Source organism: Microcaecilia unicolor, chromosome 1 (assembly GCF_901765095.1).
Source record: "Microcaecilia unicolor chromosome 1, aMicUni1.1, whole genome shotgun sequence".
Lineage (NCBI taxonomy): Eukaryota > Metazoa > Chordata > Amphibia > Gymnophiona > Siphonopidae > Microcaecilia > Microcaecilia unicolor.
In genome coordinates, this window is record NC_044031.1 from 712,771,661 (window position 1) to 712,787,779 (window position 16,119).

Sequence of the window (16,119 nt, forward strand, 5' to 3'; positions counted from 1 at the left end):
TGGCGCCAACATCTTCTTGTTCCCCCGCTTCCGGAACTCCGCGAAACCGCAAATTATTGCGGCGCCCTCGATTTTCCAAGTCATCTAATTTAAGTTGCATTTCAGCATGCGATGCAAGTACCTTAGCCAGACGAGTCTCAGTATCAATCAACTTTTCGGCGTTCTCGTCAACTCTCACCTCCAAGTCTTCCACGCGGCCTCCCATCTCCCGGAGATCCACGCTCAGCACGTCCATCTTTTCCAGGATTTCCTCCTTTGATGCTTTGATTTCTTTGCGGATCTCCGATAGAAATCTCGCCAAATCTTTGGGCAGGCTCCGCTTACCAGATGATTTACTCGACTCACACAGCGAGGGAGCTGAATCCGAGTCTGAATGAGAGGCGGGTGCAGATGAGAGCACATGGCGTCGCGTGGTCCGGAGCGCTGGCTTCTCTACGGTACGATCACTCTCCTTCCGAGCCGTCGCCATCTGTTTCGACGGGGACTTTCTCTTTATGTTCCACACCCCACGGGGAACGTTATGTTGCCAAATTTAGCCCGTTTGACAAGCTGAGGAGCGCTATTATAGCTCAATTACAGAGGGTGGCGTCGGAGCTAGATCCCTAGGCAGCCATTCAGGTCCGTGACGTCACTTCCTTCCAACTTTAAGGGCAATTCTATAAATTGGTACTTTGGAATAGGCGCCACAATGCCGTAAGCTTGACATCAATTCTAAAATGACATCTTGAGGCCAAGATTCCATTATGGAATACTAGCCTAAGAGGTCCGCATTGGTACAATCTATTAGATTGTAAGCTCTTTGAGCAGGGACTGTCTCTTCTATGTTTGTGCAGTGCTGCGTACGCCTTGTAGCGCTATAGAAATGCTAAATAGTAGTAGTAGTAGTGCCCATGTGTATGTACTCCCTCTGTACAGCGCTGCGTAACCCTAGTAGCGCTTTAGAAATGTTAAGTAGTAGTAGTTATGCCATGTCAAAGGCAGGCATAAGTTGGTGTGCTTAGGTGCATCAAATAACATATGTAGTTTATAGCATTCCACAAGCTACATGTGTAACTGGGACACAAGCCCATGGCCCGCCCATGTGTACGCCCCCCCCTTACAGTTAGGTGCTATGACACTCGGGCGCTACCTTATAGAATGCCACCTAGTGTACATGGAGGGGCATAATTGAACGAAAACGCCTATCTCCATGGGCGTTTATCTCCGAGAACGGGTCCGTGAAGGGGCGGACCCAACCGTATTTTTGAAAAAAATAGACGCCCATATGTTATTCGCTAATTTGTGAGCTGGGCGTTTTTGTTATTCAGTGATAATGGAAAATGAAAGCGCCCAGCTCAAAAACGAATAAATCCAAGGCATTTGTTCGTGGGAGGGGCCATGATTCGTAGTGCACTAGTCCCCCTCACATGCCAGAACACCAACCGGGCACCCTAGGGGGCACTTTTACAAAACAAAAAAAAAAGGTAAAAGAGCTCCCAGGTGCATAGCACCCTTCCCTTGTGTGTTGAGCCTCCCAAATCCCCCTCAAAACCCACTGCCCACAAGTCTACACCATTACTATAGCCCTAAGGGGTGAAGGGGGGCACCTACATGTGGGTACAGTGGGTTTGGGGGGGTTGGACGACTTTACGCATTAAGCAGCACAATTGTAACAGGTAGGGGGGGGATGGGCCTGGGTCCACCTGCCTGAAGTCCACTGCACCCCCTAATAAGTGCTCCAGTAACCTGCATACTGCTGCCAGGGAGGTGGGTATGACATTTGAGGGTGAAAATAAAAAGTTGTGAAACGTCATATTTTGTGCTGGGAGGGGGTTTGTGACCACTGGGGAAGTCAGGGGAGGTCATCCCCGATTCCCTCCAGTGGTCATCTGGTCATTTAGGGCACTTTTTGGGGCCTTATTCGTGGAAAAACAGGGTCCAGGAAAAGTGCCCTAAATTCTCGCTGAAATCGCATATTTTTCTCCCATTATCGGCGAAAGGGCGCCCATCTCTGTTCGCCCGATAACCACGCCCCAGTTCCGCCTTCGACACGCCTTCGACACGCCCCCGTCAACTTTGTCCGCATCCGCGACGGAGTGCAGTTGAAAGCGTCCAAATTCGGCTTTTGATTATACCGCGTTATTCGTTTTTGTGAGATAAACGCCCATCTCCCGATTTAGGTCGGAACTTGGGCGTTTTTCTCGTTCGATTATAAGCAGGATAGGGGCCTCACTGTCAATTTGATGGCACCGTTGATATGCGTAAGTGGCACCTACTTCTACAACCAGGAAGTACATTTAAATTTCATGCGTATTCATTGTGGATATCCTGAAAACTAAACTGGCTAATGGTTACTCCATGAAATATTCCATAGACAAGTGATTGATTTTCTTTCCTCTTGATTATTATTGTAGTTTCTTTCCTCTTCTAGTTATTTGGATTACCGAGATCTGCTAGTTAGCCGTGGCAGTATAGCAAATTTTAGTAAATTAATGTGAACTTCCAGAAAACTAATTATGATGAGATTGAAAGAGTTCAGAAAAGCAAAATATAGGGGTAAATATTCAGCTATCTGGTGCTGAAAATTGCACACGCAAATATGGGACGTGTGCCCAATTTGCATATGCAATTTAATTGTGTAACAAGCCAATTAGTGCCAGTAATTGGGCACTAACAATGGAGTGGAGGAGTGGCCTAGTGGTTAGAGCACCGGTCTTGCAGTCCAGAGGTGGCCAGTTCAAATCCCGCTGCTGCTGCTTGTGATCTTGGGCAAGTCACTTAACCCTCCATTGCCTCAGGTACAAACTTAGATGGTGAGCCCTCCTGGGACAGAGAAATATCCACTGTACCTGAATGTAACTCACCTTGAGCTACTATTGAAAAAGGTGTGAGCAAAATCTAAATAAATAAATTATCTGCACTAATTTAAATTTATTTGTGGCTTCAAAAAGGGGGCATGGCCATGGGTGGGTCAGGGGTGTTCCTGGAATTTGCACGCAGTATTACAGCATTAAGCAGATCTGCTACTAATTTAGGCACAAGGATTCACACCAGGCTTCAGTTGGTGTAAATCTTGGGCGCAGATCCAAACACTATTCTATAAATGGTGCCCAACTCATAGTAACACAGAGTAACATGACTCACGACTCTCAAGTCAGGAGTAGCAGATGAAAAATCTTTATTAAGGTCTTAATAAAGACTTTTCATCAGCTACTCTCATCTTAAGAATCACGAGTCACTCTACTACTACTACTTATCATTTCTATAGCGCTGCTAGAAGTACACTGGACATAAAGAGGCAGTCCCTGCTCGACAGAGCTTATAATCTAATTAGGACAGACAAACGGGACAATAAGAGATAAGGGAATTACTAAGGTGGAAATGATAAAATATGGGTACTGAATGAGTAAGGGTTAGAAAGCAGCATCAAAAGGTAGGCTTTTAGCCTAGATTTGAAGAAGGACAGAGGAGCTTCACATACTGGCTCAGAAAGTCTATACCAGGCATCTGGGGCAGTATGATAAAAGGAACAGAGTCTGGAGTTAGCAGTGGAGGAGAAGGGTACAGATAAGAGATTTACCCAACGAATGGAATTCCCGGGGAGGTGTGTAGGGAGAGATAAGAGTGGAGAGGTATTGAGGATCTGCAGAGTGAATGCACTTGTAAGTCAATAAGAGGAGTTTGAACTGTATGCAGAAAAGGATAGGGCGCCAATGAAGTGATTTGAGGAGAGGGCTAATATAAGCATTGCGATACTGGCAGTGGCATACCAAGGGGGGGCGGTGGAGGCAGTCCGCCCCAGGTGCACACCGCTGGGGGGGGGGGGGGGGTGCCGCGCGCCTGTCGGCTCCACTCGTTCCGTGCTCCCTCTGCCCCGGAACAGGTTACTTCCTGTTCCGGGGCAGAGGGAGCATGGAACGAGCGAAGCTGACAGGCGCGGAGCACTCCCCCAGCAGGTAAAAATGCACCCGGGGGGGTGTCATTTCGCCAGGGGGAGGTGTCCTTTCGCCGGGGGTGGGGGGGGGGGGGGTCGCGCTGCACCCGGGGGGAGGGGCGCTGCACCCGGGGGGGGGGGGTGCATTGGCGATCCGCCCCGGGTGTCAGCCACCCTAGGAACACCAGAATTTTGAACAGATTGAAGGGGAGAGAGATGGCTTAGTGGGACACCTGTGAGAAGCAAGTTTCAGTAGTCTAAGCGAGAGGTGATAAGAGTGTGGATAAAGGTTTATCTTGCTTCTTCGTAGAGGTTTATCCCTATTTTCCTTGTGGATTCTGTTTTGCCCAACTCAAGAGCGCCATTTATAGAATAGCGTTTTGTGCTCATTCTTTTATTCAGCGCCATATATAGAATTTAGTCCATTATCCAATTAAGTGCTGAATATTGGCACTTGACTGCATAAATGCTAACTAAGCCCCAACAACATAGCCTCAGTTAGAAGGGATATTCAGTACTGTCTGGTTAAGTGCATCTGATTATCCCTCGATAGTCCCTTTTTATTGGACTAACCTAGTATTTGTGACAAGTTTCATCCGCTCCATCACATCAAAAGGATAACTTCAGATTTTGTCCCACATATATGAAGTTGTTGTTTTGAGCCTTATTTCCAAATATCCAAGTGAACTAACATGGCAGCCACAATTCTTTAGCTAGTGACTACCAATGTTAATAAATAGTAACGTTGTATGTGCACTGGTCCTATGAAGATAGAGCTAGAAGGGACTTTTTAGAATGTACAAAACTGAGAGTACTTGAGGTTGAATCTGGTCAAAGTTCTGAAATAGGCTGCTACTGAGTTTCACTAGGGCTATTTTTGATAGAGGCATAGTTTAAGCTGGTAATGGCATTAATGGGTTTTTAAAAGCAAAATTGACAATAGTTCCTTAGAACTGCAATGAAACTCTAAAACTGGACATAGTTAGCAAAGATGAGGGGTGTGAAACTGAAAAATCAATGATAGCTGAGGCCAGAAGAGACTCCAGGCCCTCCCTTTTTTCCAGAGTCCCCAGCCTTGTGGATTTAACAATATCAAGAGTTTTGTACCACCAACGCTTTTTAGAAATTGTACATTTCCCTGGGGTTGTTTTTATCCTGTTTCTGCTACAGAGGCAGCTGTCTTAATACCGATAAGTTCACATATCAGTAAACAGCACCAGAGCAGCGTGCATTGTTCATGGACAGGGGTTAGTCTGTAACTACAGCAGAGTTTTTCAAGCCAGATCTGTAGTAGCCTCTAGCACTTTGGTTTTCAGGATATCCTCAATGAATATGCACAAAATAGTTGGGCATGCAAATATCTCTCATACATATTCATTGTGGATATCCTGAAAACCAGACTTGCTACAGTGTACTCCAAAACCAGTCTTAAAAAGTGTGAATTTTAAAAAAATTGTGTACACCTTTAAACTGGTTGTGTAGATAAGTATTGATCTCGGAGAATGTAAATGATTGAAGATGACATAAGGAAGAGATAGAAGAGAATCTTAACCTCAGTATTAACCTGATCTCAGGCCCTGGTTCTTCCTTTTTTATTTCACATAGTGCCGTCTGTATGATCTCCGTGCAGACAGAGAAGTGGCCATTTATTCCAAGGAAAGTATTATTTTTGGAGCATCTAGTGTGGATTTCTCTCTGAGCGGTAAGATTTGATAAAAAAAATTGGTTTCATTTGTCAAGAAGACTTTCTCCTAGTGCACAAGGTGATAATAATCCCCAGACCTCAAACAGACATAATCCCATGCCAGGCAGAGCACCTGTCCTAATGTGTAATCCCACCCCCAGACTGGAGCATTTTGTTTGTTCATGTGTATTATGTATGTTGAAATGCTGTGTGTGCTTATCTAACTGTATAAAATCATATGTCCTGTGGGAGGGACATTTTTATTTCTATTTGGGATGTTATTTAGAGGGCACTTAAATGTTCAAAAAGATACCTGTTGTATAAAGGCCACAGAATAATTCTATCCCTCTGCAAAATTATACTTTATACTATGTCAGACCTTCAGAGGTGCAGCCTAGGTTTAGAGACGTTTTATAACAAGGCATTTAGCACCGTCATCATCATCATCAGACTTATATTTTCAACCACTGCTATATTTCTTTAAAAAATTCTTTTTAAGTTCTTCAAAATGTTAAATAGCTGTACTGATGATCTTAGCTGGGAAAAATCTTTTGAAGCAATCCCAGAGACTTGTCATCTGACATGAATTCATGTTTTGCCATAGGCTGTATGAAGGGAATAGTTGCCTCATTCTTCCACACCTTGTCATATCGTTGCTGTGGGAGTGTGTGGTGTTTACTCTAGGACTACCAGCACCTATTCAAGATAAATTGATAGCTGTGAGTAAACTGTTTTCCAGATACACATTCATGAGCAGAAGAGTTCCCACCTGGTGTTCTATGAATGATCATAACCCTGTTCCATGTCTGCATACTGCCGTACTGCAGTATTTATGCCACTTATATTGTTTAGGTCTCCAGAAGTCCTCCATTTGAGTACATCTTGATGCTCGCTCTGCCTATTACTCTCTAATGAATTGTCTTTTGCCTTCTTAGTGTCCTATTATTCCATTCTTCATTGAAGGACTTCTCCATGTTATGCCACCAATGCCAAAGCCCTCTATATCATGGGACTTTAACGTTGTTCTAAATTCTTTTATGAAGTCTGCTGGTCTCAGATACCCTACATGGAAAATACTCTTCTAGGTGCTCTTGCCTCATCTAGAAGAATAACTAAATTCCATGTTCTGGTAATCTGTGACACATACATACAATTTCATCATAACAAAGCAATTCTTCAAATTCACTCCAATTTTTTTTATGCAGGGCAGTAACACCACTCCATATCCATGAGGAAATAATGCTTCCTACATTCTGTCCATAGGAACCCATCCAAGAAAGCTTTCCATGCTTTGGACTGTCATCAGGTCCTCACATACTGCCTCAAAAGAATAGAATCAATTAGGAAATCCATGCAACTCTTTCTCTCCTTTAAACCCAACCATATTGATATTTCAGTCAACAAAGTACTCTAGAAAATTGATTGGCATCCTGTGTCCAATTCTGTTATGAACCATCGGGTGCTTCTCTAAACACTATAGTAAGGTCTCATCAGATATGAACCACTGCAGTTATTGTGACTCTCCCAAAGTCTACATCGCTGGATGCAATTTGTCAAGTAATAAACTGGTCCTTGTTTTACACGTTTCCTTTCCACTATCCCTTGGACTAAGCTGCTATAAAGGACAGTGGTCAAGCTATGCTTGCCAGTTTGTCTATGTGATGGAGCAGTTCTCACACTTTTTTGGTGTGGGCGGTTCCTAAATATGGGACAATGAGTAAAAGAGCATCATTAAGCTATGTGGTGAATAGGTCTTGTGTGTTGATAGAAAAAGCATTGCTGCTGATCTGTAATAGGTGTATTCCATAGGTAGGAGGATTTATTAGGCACACTGTCCCTCCTACCTACCTGACAGTTTCCGAAGTGTTATGAGCTTTGGAACTAGCTGAGGAGACCACTGCATGTGGGAAGGGTCATATATGCTCAGAAGAACATATACTAAGTTCTGAGCTCTAGGAGAGCTGTTTGTCCTGGTGATGTCTGATGACTTACTTGTGTGCTTAATCAATCCTTCTGTATACAGAAAACATCTGTTACAGGTGAGCAACAATGCTTTGTACAGTTCCCTTTAATGTGCACTTTGAAGTGTAGCATTAAATTTTTATAAATGCCATAGGCATTTATAAAATTTGATTTATATGATTATGATAAGTTCATTGCTTCTAAGGCTTTTCTTAAACTAGAGTAAAAGACGTGAGCTGCATAGTGTTATAAACCCTAAAGAGAGTGGTGGGAACTGTAATTTCCCTTTCTCCACCAGTCTCTTTCTCTCTCTCTCTCTCAACTTCCTATCCTATCCACCAGTTTTTGGTACAACCTGTTGGACATTGGGTCTGTTCCTCTTTGACCAAAGATGACACCTTCTTAAGATTGAAGTTCACCTTTGCATAGTCCTGCTCCCTAGGGCCAATCTGGCTCATGATGACACATTGGCGACCGCCCCCCACCCCACAAGTAACAAACATAAGTCATTTTCCTGGGGCGTCTGACCTCTTCCTTTCCGTGCAAAGTGGTCTGTTGAGTGCAGAGGCCAGAAAGCACCATGTCGGAACCTTGCTATTTGCGGAGTGAAGGGGGAGATACAAATATTGTGTGCCTCCTTACCACTCCCATCTTGACCGCTGTGAATGGAGCAGCTAACATACCACAGCCCTCACACTGGCCCTATAGCTAATCTCGGGGGCAATGTGTGCATGTCCAGCTTGGACAGACAGCCCCACCATCTTACCACTCTTATCTATGTAGATGGTTTATGGCAGTATTTCCCAAGTCGGTCCTGGAGTATCCCTTTATCAGTTCGTTTTTCAGGATATCCACAATGAATATGCCTGAAAGAGATTTCCATACAATGGAGACAGGCAGCATATGCAGATCAATAGCATGCATATTCATTGTGGATATCCTGAAAACCTGACAGATAAGGGGGGTACTCCAGGACCAACATGAGAAACACTGGTGTATGGGCTGTATATTGACACAGAAAAACAAAGACTTTCCATTAAGAGGTGCACATTCAAAATGATTTAACTGGCCAGAAATGGCTCCTGGCCAGTTAAGTTGCTTGTTCAGGGCTATCCACTGATATTCAGCAGCACTTAACCGGTTAGTGCAGCTGAATATCACCACAGACTGCTAAGCTCAAAGCAAATTGGACCACATAAAAGTCAGTCCTATCTTTATGCAGTTAAGTGCTGAATATCTCACTTAAATGCATTTGAGATAGCTAGCTATATAAAACCCAAATTGCCGGTACCAGGGCATAGCCCGACATTGAATATCTGGGAATAGCGCTGCCCCCATCTTAAAAACAACGCTCATCATCATGGATCACAAGATACTGTGGACAAGGAAAGATGTCGGTCTGACCTGCTCTGGGGCCCTTGATTCCATCTACTTGCATCTTGTTGGATTCGGGCTTTTCTGTGCTTTTGAGACGCTTCCTACCTTTCAGTGAGTGCATGGACAAGTTCCTAGCGTCTTCCGGGGAAGCAATGACCGGCTAAAGTAACTAAAAAGGTCTGAGACTGCGCTAGACTGCTTGAGGACAAGACGGTGGACTCCACTCCAGGGACAGTCGCGCAGTTTACTGAAGCTGCATTGGTGGAATTAAAGAACACAGTAGTGCAAGCCTTGGATCCGCGTTTTGAGCAGTTTTCAGAGCAAACTACAAATTTAGAGACCCTACTAATGGAGAAAAACCAAAGAAATAAATGGAGCTTGAGCAGTGTGTCTCAGGGTTAGAAGATGGGGCTCACACAGCATCTGTGGACCTTGACGCTCTTAAGAGTCTAGTGCACACCCACACGGAAAATGGGAAGATGTGGAGAATTGTTCCAGATGAGGGAGCCTTCACATCTTGGGGATACTGGAAACTGTTCCGGAACAGCATTTGCTTTCAGAATTGGAGAGCTGGATGGAGAAGGACTTATCTCTGCGAGTGGGCTTGGGGCCTGTATGTTTGGGACATGTCCATCATCTTAGCAGGAAGCTGGGAGATTACCATCCACGGATCGTCATTGTCAAATTTCATAATTATTTGCAGAAAGTGGAAACCTTAAAGCAGTACAAGGTCTGACGAGGCACATTGTGCTATGATGGTACCCCGATGCACATATTCCAGGATTATTCAGCAGCCCTGCTTGAGAAACGAAAACAATTTCATCCTTTATGTGCTACCTTACCTGAGAGGAAGATGTGATTCATTTTTCTTTACCTTGCTTTTCTAAAAGTATAGCATGAGATCAAATGGCAAGTGTTTGACTTTGTCTCCGAGGCGAGGAATTTTGTTAGCACATTGGCTCAACCTGGGTCACCTGCCTCTTGACTGCATAGAACAATCAGCAGGGAGATGAGTGCTTTTTTACTCTTCCTTCCATGATTGCACTTAATTATTCTCAGAAATGGGTGACTGTACAATATGGACATGTGTTCTCCAGCTTAAGATGTAGCCCATACAGATAATTTCTCTTGTGATGGAGTTGGGGGCCCTGCGATGCATCAGAAGCATGATCTTCCGCACTTCCTTGAAAATATCAGTGAAGAATGTTTGCGGGCTGTGTCTTGATAAACCTACAAGGGTGGGATAGAGAGGGGGCTTTGGGGGATGGGAGGGGTCAGAGGGATTTTATTGACGTGTCTGTGCTATTGTGTGTTCATTAAGAAGTGCTGATTGGTATGGGAGTTATTTTCTAGTTTTTATTATGTCTAGGATTTATTATTTGGGGTTTTCATTTGCACTGTTTGGATTGGCATAAGGTATCCCTGAGTGAGGGCTGGGTATTCAGGGAAGGCATACGATTTGTTATTGTATTGCAGACATGTTATCTACAGTGGGGGAAATAAGTATTTGATCCCTTGCTGATTTTGTAAGTTTGCCCACTGACAAAGACATGAGCAGCCCATAATTGAAGGGTAGGTTATTGGTAACAGTGAGAGATAGCACATCACAAATTAAATCCGGAAAATCACATTGTGGAAAGTATATGAATTTATTTGCATTCTGCAGAGGGAAATAAGTATTTGATCCCCCACCAACCAGTAAGAGATCTGGCCCCTACAGACCAGGTAGATGCTCCAAATCAACTCGTTACCTGCATGACAGACAGCTGTCGGCAATGGTCACCTGTATGAAAGACACCTGTCCACAGACTCAGTGAATCAGTCAGACTCTAACCTCTACAAAATGGCCAAGAGCAAGGAGCTGTCTAAGGATGTCAGGGACAAGATCATACACCTGCACAAGGCTGGAATGGGCTACAAAACCATCAGTAAGACGCTGGGCGAGAAGGAGACAACTGTTGGTGCCATAGTAAGAAAATGGAAGAAGTACAAAATGACTGTCAATCGACAAAGATCTGGGGCTCCACGCAAAATCTCACCTCGTGGGGTATCCTTGATCATGAGGAAGGTTAGAAATCAGCCTACAACTACAAGGGGGGAACTTGTCAATGATCTCAAGGCAGCTGGGACCACTGTCACCACGAAAACCATTGGTAACACATTACGACATAACGGATTGCAATCCTGCAGTGCCCGCAAGGTCCCCCTGCTCCGGAAGGCACATGTGACGGCCCGTCTGAAGTTTGCCAGTGAACACCTGGATGATGCCGAGAGTGATTGGGAGAAGGTGCTGTGGTCAGATGAGACAAAAATTGAGCTCTTTGGCATGAACTCAACTCGCCATGTTTGGAGGAAGAGAAATGCTGCCTATGACCCAAAGAACACCGTCCCCACTGTCAAGCATGGAGGTGGAAATGTTATGTTTTGGGGGTGTTTCTCTGCTAAGGGCACAGGACTACTTCACCGCATCAATGGGAGAATGGATGGGGCCATGTACCGTACAATTCTGAGTGACAACCTCCTTCCCTCCGCCAGGGCCTTAAAAATGGGTCGTGGCTGGGTCTTCCAGCACGACAATGACCCAAAACATACAGCCAAGGCAACAAAGGAGTGGCTCAGGAAGAAGCACATTAGGGTCATGGAGTGGCCTAGCCAGTCACCAGACCTTAATCCCATTGAAAACTTATGGAGGGAGCTGAAGCTGCGAGTTGCCAAGCGACAGCCCAGAACTCTTAATGATTTAGAGATGATCTGCAAAGAGGAGTGGACCAAAATTCCTCCTGACATGTGTGCAAACCTCATCATCAACTACAGAAGACGTCTGACCGCTGTGCTTGCCAACAAGGGTTTTGCCACCAAGTATTAGGTCTTGTTTGCCAGAGGGATTAAATACTTATTTCCCTCTGCAGAATGCAAATAAATTCATATACTTTCCACAATGTGATTTTCCGGATTTAATTTGTGATGTGCTATCTCTCACTGTTACCAATAACCTACCCTTCAATTATGGGCTGCTCATGTCTTTGTCAGTGGGCAAACTTACAAAATCAGCAAGGGATCAAATACTTATTTCCCCCACTGTATTTAATGTAGCACATGACTAAGTAGGGTATACATATAATTTCATGGAGTGTCTCAGGCATAATCTCCCCTATTAAGTATAGTAAAATTTTTAACCCTTGAATCATCATGTAGATGAAGAAACTAAGCTCTCGGATAGGGAACATCAGAAATTTAAATGGGGATGGGCGGGAGAAGTTTATTATTCCTCATCTTCTCACAGAAAGGCTAGAGTGGTGATCCTTATTTGAAAATCTCTTCTTTATGAGGGAAAGGTAATTACCACAGATGCATTTGGGTGTTACATTATGTTAAAAATATGCTTGAAAGAATATGAGGTTTATCTCTTAGCAGTCTATGAACCCAATGTATATGAGCATGTTTGTTTGTTTTTCTTAATTAGTTCACCAGGGTATGAGGGATTTGCCTTTTACTCCTGATCCTTGTGGGAGACTTCGACCAGGTGCTGGATCCCCATTTACATAAATCTGTGAAAACCTGCCCTGAAATGGGAGTGGAAAGGGGTTACCGTATTTGGGTTCCTCATTGGCGGCTCCTTCATCCAACTGAGTGCAGTTATACACTTCTCTCCAGGGCCCAAAGTACTTTCTCTATAATCGTAGATTCTGCGGAGATTGGGCCCACATCAGTGTCTGATCATTCTATGATTTGGGTGGACATTGGGGAGGGTCCTTCTCATAGCTGTGTGGGGAGCTGGAGATTTTCAGCATATTTATATGAGGATAACCATGTCCAGAAATGGTTGGATCATTTTGAATTTAATTTGCTGCATTTTGGCAATCCTGGCCTCTTTTGGGAGACAGCTAAAGTAGTGCTTCAAGGAGACATTATAGCTTATGTACCTGCAAGAGCTAAACGTATCTGTCAAAGTATATTGCACTTGGAAAGGAAATATGTATTGGCAAAGAGATATTATATTCAAAATCCAACATCTATGAGAAGGGGAGGCTCTTAAGGCAGCACAGGCTGCATTAAATTCCCTCATTCATGAATGAACAAAGAAAATGCTATTTTTCATATTATCGTTTTGGTAATTGACCTGGCAGATTACTTGCTCAATTTACCAAATATTGGATGGGCTCCAGGTACATTCCTTGACTCTTAGATAATGTAGGGGAGCTCAAGCAGGAAGTGTCTGCTATTGCTCATATATTTTTTCTGCACTTCCAGCAAATGTATACTGTTAATAACTCCTCTGAGGGCCCAGATGTTCTCGATTATTTAGAAGATGCAGGACTTCCGCGCTTCCCTTCAGAGGCACCAGCGCATCTTAATGCTCCACTTATTGCCAGAGAAATTCAGAAAGCCATTAAGGTCCCAAAGAACTTTACGGCCCCTGGACCAGATGGATATACCCCTGAATTTTATAAAATCTTAGCACCACACTTATGTGGCCTCCTGGAAGTGTATTAATTGGATGCACTTATAAGAGGTGTACTGTTCTAGGCAAGATATACTGTAGCTAAAACAGCCAGCATAAATCATCCCCAAGCAGAAGCTTCACCAGTAGACTCTCAGTTCTTAAGCAAATCTTCTTTATTTGTAGTACTCAGGATAAACAATGACAATCCAGCTTTCAGTTCAATTGCTTGTAAAAGAATTGTGGCCTTCTGCCCATAGAGTCTGTATCTAGCCACCTCAGAGGCAAGGAGATGGCCAGAAACTAAGCCTAGCTGAGAGAGAAAAAAACTGTAAGAGGGAGAACTCAGAAAATAAATGGGGAATGGTTTGGGTAAGTCTTGAGAGATGACTTGGGAAAAATGTCCTGGGGAATGACTTGAGGAGATGCCTTGGGGAAATGACTTGAGGAATGTCCTGGGGAAAGGCTTGAGGAGATGTCTTGGGGTGATGGTGAAAGCTCTCGATGGAATTACAGTAGATTAAGGAGGGATCAGCCCCTAGAACAGCTGCTGCTCACAAAGGCATGTTAGGAAGACTGGGCTCTCTCACACAGCCCACGGGGGGGGGGGGGGGGCAGAGAGAGAGAGAGAGAGCTGGCCCTAGCTCAGACCTAACAACCAATACAGAAAGTAGCACCAAGCAAGATTTTATGGCAGCTCTGGAGCTGTTGGAGAAGAGGGAAACACAGGCTGTTGCAAACCTGTGCTCCCTACCTCACTGCGCTCTCCCTATAAAAAATCACTGGTGGCACAGTGGACCCCCTCCCAACACATTCTCCTTCCTGCCTCTGGGCCTGCCCTTCGAAAAAAGGCGCGCTCAGTCCCTGCCCGTGCATCCTGGGATGCACTGGGAGGGGCTAAGCACCATATAAGGAAAAACCTCCTTTTATGGTGCTTAGCCCCTCCCAGTGCATCACAGGATGCACCAGGCATTGCCTGGGTGCTGCCATTTTGTGAAGGGCAGACCCAGAGGCAGGAGGGAGGAGGTGTTGCTCTTGTCCTCCTACATTCAATGTTTTAAAATATGGAAATGGGTAGAGAGTAAGGTCACTAGAGTGAGGAGGGCTCAAGAGTGGGTCCACTGAACCACTAGGGATTTTTGATTTGGGAGGGGGTCCACTGGACCACCAGGGATTTTGTGTGTGTGTGGGGGGGGGGGGTCACTAGACCACCATGGAGGTTTTTGAGTTGCATGGGGGGAGGTTCAAGAGGGGGTCCACTGGAGTCCCAGTGGACCCCCTCTCAAGCTCCCTCCCCCACACAATTCAAAAAAACTCCATGGTGGTCTAATGTCAAATGCATTTGACAGCTTCAAGTTGCACACATAACCGATGCACAAAAGGGGATCCATGCATCTCATTTGCTGCTATCCCCTTTGTATCAGTTGCTGTTTTCGACTTGTTAACTTCTCGTAGGGTTGCCATATTTAAGGGGGCCCTTTGTGCATTGGAGTGTCAGAGACATAAGAATCTGTATCTGAATCATTTAGCTTGGAAGCACAGCTATTGGTGTCATTGCGGTAACACCTGGCCAAATTTTATTATAACTCTTTCCCTGAAGTAGATTGCTGAACTCTTGATGCCGGTAACTGGGGATCAAATTGAACATAGCCTGTCCTACTATCACACTTTACTGAAAAATATCTTACACTGAGAACTGCAATACAAATTTGTTATGTGTCTACATATTTCTCCCCTTAGAGTATATAAAGCTACATTTTGAGCTACCAGCCACTATTTCAAGTGTCATCAATCCGAGGCGAAGCTGGGCCATATGTTTTGGAAGTGCCCAGTGATGCCAAAGTTTTGGAAGGCTGTTGGGCTCTTGTCTCTTGTCTTTGGAAGTTGCAGTAGACTCCAAAACCCTACTCACTGTTTTATACTTTTGATATCGTTTGACCTTTGCTAAGCGGATTTACAGGATTCATGAAACTCTCTATATGGATGGGGAAAAAAAGGCATCCTTCAGTGTTGGTTTCTTGCGGAGCCACCCTCATTGTCCCAATGGCATGTATTGATGATAACACAAGCCTCTTTGGAGTATTGTGAAATCTCCAACTTAGATTCCCCATCTGGAAAATGATTCCGCCTGATCTGAGAGCCATTTTTGAACTCGCTATCCCCAATTGCTCGTAGCAGGCTGCTTAATACTTAATTTTTGTGCCAGCATTCATCATTTCCCTGCTTTCTCTGATATGCACGCACCTATATTGACTTTTTGGTGGGAGAGGGGGGTGGTCTGGGAGTGGGCTGCTAAATGTTCAGAATTTATTGTTGATGTGTATAAACCTACTATATGTTGTGTTTATAAAAAGCTGTACTTTACACGGTGTTTTCAATGGTTTCCTTTTACTGGAGTTTCTGTTACCTATGTAACTGTTTTCTTTGGCTTAGTAAACATTATTAAGAAAAACAAAACCGCTCATCACCGCTGGCAGAATATCGACTCCTAAGCCTTCATCCTAATGGCAGTATTATTCTGAAACTGAGTCTCCAAAGTAAGCATATACGGTATCTAACCTCAGTTCCACATGAAAGTTCAGCGTCACTGTTTTCATTGAAGATTGTTTTTCCTTGTGTTTAACTGCTGAGAAAAAGGCCTGATAACCCTGTTGTGATATTTTTGTTGCCATAGCAAAAAGCCTCACCTGCCTCCCCCCCCCTCCCCCCACAAACCCCTCAGACAGGTATAAAATCAGTGTT

General features: G+C 44.3%; 1 protein-coding gene across 1 annotated transcript in view; it reads left to right on the top strand.

The window, feature by feature from the left end:
• The window catches only part of GNB5 (G protein subunit beta 5), a 125,894-nt gene that overhangs the window by 86,819 nt on the left and 22,956 nt on the right, over nucleotides 1-16,119 (top strand). The window contains exon 10 of the mRNA XM_030189311.1: nucleotides 5,519-5,615. Coding sequence (XP_030045171.1) covers nucleotides 5,519-5,615 — 97 coding nt within the window. The remainder of the gene's footprint in view (nucleotides 1-5,518; nucleotides 5,616-16,119) is intronic.